Source organism: Myotis lucifugus, unplaced genomic scaffold (genome assembly GCF_000147115.1).
Source record: "Myotis lucifugus unplaced genomic scaffold, Myoluc2.0 scaffold_91, whole genome shotgun sequence".
Lineage (NCBI taxonomy): Eukaryota > Metazoa > Chordata > Mammalia > Chiroptera > Vespertilionidae > Myotis > Myotis lucifugus.
The window spans coordinates 3,123,273-3,130,628 of NW_005871139.1; the positions used below are offsets into that span (position 1 = coordinate 3,123,273).

The following is a 7,356-nucleotide window of genomic DNA, read 5'->3' on the forward strand; positions in this document are numbered from 1 at the left end:
TCTCCTCCCCTTCCCTGGGTTCCTCCCGGCTCCTTCCCTAAGAGTTTGGTTTGAACTTTTGAACTCACCAATCAGCGCCCCGGTGCCCACCCCCGCTCAGCCCGCCCTTGTGGGGCGGGGCGCCCGGCCAGGTGCCGCGCAGCTGGAGGCGGGGCCCTGGGGCCGGGCGGGGTGCGGGGCCCGCCCCCCCGACGGGCGGTGGGTATATAGGGTGCGGCGGGCGGCTGTCGGGCCACTTCTCCCCCGGATTCCTTGGTAATCTGTCAGTGGGAGGTCCTTGTTCCCGGTCCCTCGCATTTTTCAGCCCCGCCGAGCCCTACAAGTCTCAGCTATGGTGAGTGTGGAGGTGGGGGTGCCGGGGTGGGGGTCCCCGGGCGGTGGCACGTGGGGCGGGGAGAGGGAGCGATCCGCGCGAGCGGCGGGACCGGGCGCACGTGGGGCCGCATCCCGGAAGCCTCCAGCGAACTGGCTTCTGGAGACCGGGCTGGGGAAGTTGAGTTCGCCGGGCGGACGCCTCCGGGGGCTGGAAGGCGCGGCCCGGCCGCTGCCCTCGGTGGAGGCGGAAAGCCCTCTCGATCCCAGAGAGAGGGTGTCGTCCCCGAGCCCGCCATCGCCCCAGGTCGGCGAGGGAGCCTTCCCGGCGGCTCCCCAGGGCTCGGGGCAGCTGGAGCCCCTCCTTCCCGTTTCCCCAATGACCTCACCTTCCCTTGCGCAGTGGGAGCACCTGGGGCACCGCGTGCGCTTCCGCTCGGAAGGTGCAAACGCCCGCTGCCCCCCCTCCGCGCCCTGTGACTCGCTGCTGAGTCACCTGTGGCCGGGCTCCGGGGAGGCTCCCATTGCACCAATCCACCTGGAGGCTGGCGGCGGGCTCCTCCCCACCGGGTCCTGCCCTGCATTTCTGGTGCTCAGTTAGAGGGCTGTTTATAGCTTAAGCCAGCCTGTTAAAAACAAGCCCATGAAAGGATATTTTCTTGTAAAACCACAGAGTCACTAGTACTGACGATGTAGTTGTAGTTTTAAAGAAACATGGAACTGTACACACAGCTTGAGTATTTTCTATGTGACTTCCAGAGGTGTTGAAAACAACTAAGAGAGCCTCTGTTGGTCTACAGTAAGCCAGGTTTTAAAACCAGTATTTATGTATCAAATGTTTCAAAACAGTATCGTTAAAAAAGAAGAAACAGTATCTTTAAAAAAGAATAGCCGGCAAGTTACATTCTTGAGAGATTACCACAGTTACCAAAAGTATGTCTGACTGTAACAACTTGCTTGAATGCTTTCACCAAGCAAACCCCCAAATACTGGTGAAAGTGCACTTCAGAAATCACTGTTTAAAGCAGCGACTTCAACCAGTGTGCCACAAGAATTTTTAAAACGTGCAATACCTGACTAATTTAGTTAGGGGCACTGGCCTCTTTTCCCTTAGATTCTCAAAAATATATATTTTTCAGTATGCTGCAGAATTTTAGTAATTAGTTTATGTATGCCATGAGCTGAAAAGGATTGAAAATCGATGGTTTAAAGGGCAGCAGAGCAGCCGCAGCAGCAGACCTTTATTTCAACAATAACATGTTAGATGAATAGTTTTTCATATAGGTTGCCAGTTCGATCCCAGGTCGGAATGCATATGGGAGTCATCCAACAAATACATAAATAAGTGGAACAACAAATCGATGTTTCTTTCCCCTTCTCCCCCCTTCCTCTCTAAAATCAATCAACAAATAAGAGAGACAGTGGCTACTTATCCAGTTAAAGCTAAACTAATTGACTCTATCATCTGTGTAGGTCTGTCCATCTCCCTAGTGGCCATGGGGTAGTGGAGGGCACAATTTAAACAAGGAATCCAGGTAGCCTGTTGAACAATGAAAGAGAGTTTGGGGGCCCAAAAGGTTTCAATAGAAGAAGTGTTTCATTAGATTGAGAGTATCTTCTGAGATACTTCATCTCCTGGACCCGGTTCTGTCGTGAACAGATCTCTGACTCCAACTTTCTTGAGCTGTGGAATTTCCAAAGTCTAGTTAAAGGTAAACATGATGCAATGGTAAATAGTCATGGGTTCATTAGAACAGACAACTCCCCTTCTCCCACAGCCCTGGAGCTGGGTGAGTGGGTGCAGGTGACCCCTGAGCTTGCTGATGTGATCAGGAGACTGTGATTGTTTTATGGGGAGTGTAGTGTAGATGGGAAGGAGGGGACCACAGTTCAAGGTTGCGAGTGATTAGGGTTTTATTATCTCAGGTTATGAAACTAGACTCTTTGAGATCTTAGCTGGTGTTGAATTTTCTTTAACTAGTTTTCTATTAGTGACTTTTAAAAACTTAAAACTCTCTTATTTGAGGAAAATGGGGGATATTTATTGTCAACATTTTGAAAGTCCTCTGCCAGCCTCCAAAGTAACTAATCTAATACAGTAAACACTCCTTTTTTTGTTTCCCTCTTAAGTCTGTGGGTATAGATATTCATTGCCTTGTTTTACTAAACAGGAATGAATTTGGTAACAAACTATTTTGTTAAGCAAATAAAAGAAACCATTTTCTCAGTAATATTGTTAAACTCTTGAAACTGTACATTTTCCCCACACTGCCAAAGATATATGTACATTTTACTAGGAAACCACTAATTTCCAAAATTGTTAGTAAAGTCTTGGCTTTTATTTACATGTGTCTCCACCTCACCCTACCTTCCCTCAGTGAAGGGAAAATGTTGTTCCTTAAGATTAAACTCACAGTTAGAAAGCTGCCTCTGACCAGTTTGTAAAATAGAGCTAACCGCTGCTTATCTGGTGCTTTCTCCATGAGTCATATGGCTGCAGTTTTCTGGTTTAAACTGGTTTTAAAGGGAAGGAGAAGCTCTTGTCTTTTATTATTTTTTCTTTCTTTATTTTTAAATATTTTTATTGATTTCAGAGAGAAAGGGAAAGGGAGAGAGAGAAATCAATGATGAAAGAGAATCATTGACCGACCGCCTCCTGCAAGCCCCCCACTGGGATCCAGCCCACAACCCAGGCATGTGCCCTTGACTGGAATCAAACCCAGGACCTTTCAGTCTGCAGGCCGACACTCTATCCACTAAGCCAAACCGGCAAGGGCAAGCTCTTGTCTTTTAAAGAATAGGATTAAAGAGGGACCAGAATGAGCTCAATAGTTACACAATCTCACAGAATGAATCATGGCTGAAAGATGAATTTTGCATGCCTTTAAGGGCTCAGCCAGCATATTTTCCAGGAGCTGGGGGAAATGGATTGATCTACAGCAGCTTTGTTTTTCTGGGGTGGGTAGAAACCTGACCTTTAATGTGGCTGCAAAGGAAGGGTCTGGTCTGTAGTCTGCCTAATAGTTAATTAACATATCTTTGGTTTTCCCAAGCATTTTTTCTGAATCAGTCTTCCACAGGCTTGATTGTGCAATAGTCCTGGGGCAGGAGTGGCCTTCCGAAAGGTGATTAATCTGTCCTAAAGTTTAATGAGTCGTTGTGGTGTGAATCATTCCTAAAAGTCCCATCTGATGTGTCCTATTCTGACCTTTTCCTTTTCTTCCTACCACAGCGTGAGTGCATCTCCATCCATGTTGGCCAGGCTGGTGTCCAGATCGGCAATGCCTGCTGGGAGCTCTACTGCCTGGAACACGGCATCCAGCCCGATGGCCAGATGCCAAGTGACAAGACCATTGGCGGGGGAGATGACTCCTTCAACACCTTCTTCAGTGAGACGGGCGCTGGCAAGCATGTGCCCAGGGCAGTGTTTGTAGACCTGGAACCCACAGTCATTGGTGAGTGGACCTCAGTAACCCAAGTAAGATCCTGGGGATCTGGGACAGGAGGTGTGTCCTGGGGGCTCTGTCGAGGCCTTGGGGTTGAGCAGGCTGTGCAGGTTGTTAGTGATGGGCGGCTGCTTTGGTTCCCTTTTGCAGATGAAGTTCGAAATGGCACCTACCGCCAGCTCTTCCACCCTGAGCAGCTGATCACAGGCAAGGAAGATGCTGCCAATAACTATGCCCGTGGACACTACACCATTGGCAAGGAGATCATTGACCTGGTCCTGGACCGAATTCGGAAACTGGTAAACACAGTACTTTATTTAAAGTGGGGTGAGAGTTTTCTCCTAGAGTTTTAAAGAGAGACCAAACCACAGCAGTCATTCCTCGCACACTAAAATAGGCCTTAGGCCCTGGCTGGTGTGGCTCACTTGGTAGAGCATCATCCTGTGCACCAAAGGGTTGCTAGCTCCCTTCCCACTCAGGACACATGCCGGGGTGTAGGCTCGATCCCTGGTAGGGGACATGCAGGAGATTATATTTATATTTTATTGATTTCAGAGAGGAAGGGAGAGGGAGAGAGAGGCAGAAACATCAGTGATGAGAGAGAATTGTTGATCAGCTGCCTCCTGCACACCCCACACTGGGGATCGAGCCTGCAACCCAGGCATGTGCCCTGACCAGGAATTGAACTGTGACCTCCTGGTTCATAGGTTGATGCTCAGGCCAATAAAAAATATTCTTAAATTTTTTCTTAAAAATAGGCCTTACTAAATAATTCTATTTCGAAACTAGACAGTCCTGGGTGCGGGACTATTTGGGGTAGGGATGAGAACAATAGGCAGAAGAGCAATGCCTTACGAGGCGGGTTTGGACAATTGCTCATTCAGTGAGGGCATTTCAGCAGGAGTCAGGGTGAGAACAAGGAGCCTGAGCAGTTTGACTGACATATAAGCCCATTAAACATGCCTGTTCATATTAACCAGTCAGCTTCCCTGCTTCAAGCTGGGGCATCCCTTTTTAGGATAGCTTAGTCACACTGAATGAGTAGGTGGCTGACTCTGACATGTAACTAAATGATCCAACTTTTAAAAAGAAAAATCTGGCCTGGTGCCTTATGTTGGTACAAAAAGTTCAGGGCTCCAGAAGCCAGTATAACAGGGATTAGAAATGGCTGACAGTGGAAATGTTGAACAACACTGAAAGTGGAGTTGGGGGGGTTCCCTTATTTTATATATACTAGTATATACTAGAGGCCTGGTGCATGAAATTCGTGCACGGGTGCGGTCCCTAGGCCTGGCTGGCGATCGAAGCGTCTGGCATGGAAGGGCAGCTGACCTCTGGGCCCGAGTGGCACCTGGGCCCTGGGGCCCCTGCGCACGCCCCCTCCGCCTGAGTCATTGGGCCCCTGCCCAGCTCCCTCAGTGTCTGGGAGCCGGGTGGCAGCCCCGCCCCCCACTTGCACCCACCTTGGCCTGGTGCCTCCTGCTCACATGCTCCACCATCCCGCCGCGGTCCCACTCTCCTCGGGGCCCATGGGGGCCGGCAGTGCCTGTGCTGCTGCCAGCTACCATCACCCTGTTGCCGACGCCCACCATGTTTCGCACTGGCCCCTGGTGGTCAGCGCATATTGTAGCATGTTGTCGAATTCCCTGTCAAGGGGACAATTTGCATATTAGGCTTTTATTATATAGGATATTTTTTTATTGATTTCAGAGAGGGGGAGAGAGATAGAAACATCAATGATGAGAGAGAATCATTGATCGGCTGCCTCCTGCATGCCCCACACCAGGGATCGAGCCTGCAACCCAGGCATGTGCCCTTGGCCGGAATGGGACCCGGAACCTTCAGTCCGCAGCCTGACACTCTATCTGCTGAGCCAAACCAGCTAGGGCAGAGCTCCCTTGTTACAGAAGCAAGTATCAATAACTGAAACGAGGAAGGCATTGAGATAGAAAAAAAAAGCAGTAGGCTTGCTTTTCTAATAGAGCTCAGGGTGGTGTGGACTCGCCCTGTGGCAGAAAAATCTTAGGCAATTGTGTTCACATCAATGATGTTGATAACTGTTCTGGGTCATTTTAAGAGTCCTGCAGTCAGCTGACTCTGCTCCTTAGACATGTGGGCAGCTTGTAAGTAATTAACCCAAAATCAAGAATGAGTGCTTGGGTAGACTAGCTTGTTAGCTACTAAGTCCAGCCACAACTGGTCTATTCTAAAAAGAATGGCCTTGATACTTTTCCAGATGTTTATCATGGTCGCCCCAGCAAAATTGGAGTATTGGTTCCTATGTTTGCAAGTCAGACTTCAGCTACAAGCACTGACTTGGGAATCAGGACCCGCCTTTAGGGACAAACAAACCTAGTAAAAGCCATTGAGGGTTTATGAGTGAAGTTCATTAACCACCAAAACCATTGCATTGGCCCTTGGTGTTACTACTGTGTCCATATGAGTAATGGATGTAATTGGTAAACTAGGGTTTGCCCCGTACATTGATCTCATTCAGTGTAGGGATCTCCTGGAGAAGTGAGTTCTGAGGGGTTGGTAGAGAATGTCCACAAATCTCAGCACTTTTGAGAAGTAAGGGTTGTCAGCAGAAGACTGTTTGAGGGGTCAGCATCATCTTGGAGTTGGCTAACCAGAACAGCTCGGTTGACAGTACATCAGCTTTCCTGAAACGGCTGGGCTTTCGGATAACTAGTGCTTACCGTGCCAGGCACTGTTCCAAGTGCTCATGTAGTTCTCAACAGCCTGAGGTAGATTACTATCCTCATTTACTAAATGAGAAAACCGAGATTGAGAAATGAATTTGGTCAAAGTCACACAGCAAGGCCCTGGTAGAGCCAGATCCAGACCCAGCCTGATTCCAATACCAGGGCATTCAGCTTGGCTGTTCTGTTGTATTCCAGCTCCGAAAGCCTCTGCCAGGTCTTTGTAAGACAGACATCCATTGTACGGAGCTGGTGGTCCCAGGCCTGCCCTTGGTAGCTCTCCAGCTGATAAGAGTTGCCCTTCATTCGGGAAGAAATTCAAGTGCTGGAGCCAGATACAATAAGAGCCACCATGGAAAATGCCATAGAAAGAGCCTCTGCTTGCAAAGCAGAAAATGGAGGTCATTTACATGACATTTTTCATACATAGTTTTAAAATTCCCATTTTCTGTACTTTATATTATAAAAAAAATAAATAGGAAAAATTACAAAACAAAGAGTTGCCCTTGTTCTGCTGTCCCAGCAAGGGCACCAGAGGTCGCCCTTCCAGTCACTGAAACTTGGGCCCTGCATCCATTCCAGACCTCATGATTCCTCTGCCCTCGGAGATGAAAAGATTTCACTTTAAAATAGCCTTTTAGCAGATGTCCCCTTCCCCCAGGAGTTGATTGTGAAAAGTTTCTCTGAATCACTTAGCACTTTGGAAGCTTTTTGCAACTGCTTTCCTAGCAAATATTCAAAAGATTTTTAAAATCTCGATCAGTGTAGTAATTAAGGATTTAAAGAAGTCACTGCAGCGCTCGCTGAGGCTAAAATTAACCCTCTTTTTCTTTTCTGACAGGCTGACCAGTGCACAGGCCTTCAGGGCTTCTTGGTTTTCCACAGCTTTGGTGGGG

The 7,356-nt window shown here is 48.4% G+C and overlaps 1 protein-coding gene across 1 annotated transcript in view; it reads left to right on the forward strand.

Annotated features, from left to right (window-relative positions):
- Positions 1-184: 184 nt before the first annotated feature.
- Positions 185-7,356, forward strand: part of LOC102439244 (tubulin alpha-1C chain) — an 8,289-nt gene continuing 1,117 nt past the window's right edge. Inside the window, 4 exon segments of the mRNA XM_006109625.3 lie at positions 185-334; positions 3,545-3,767; positions 3,909-4,057; positions 7,302-7,354. Of these exon segments, the coding sequence (XP_006109687.1) occupies positions 332-334; positions 3,545-3,767; positions 3,909-4,057; positions 7,302-7,354 (428 nt within the window). The 5' untranslated portion in view covers positions 185-331.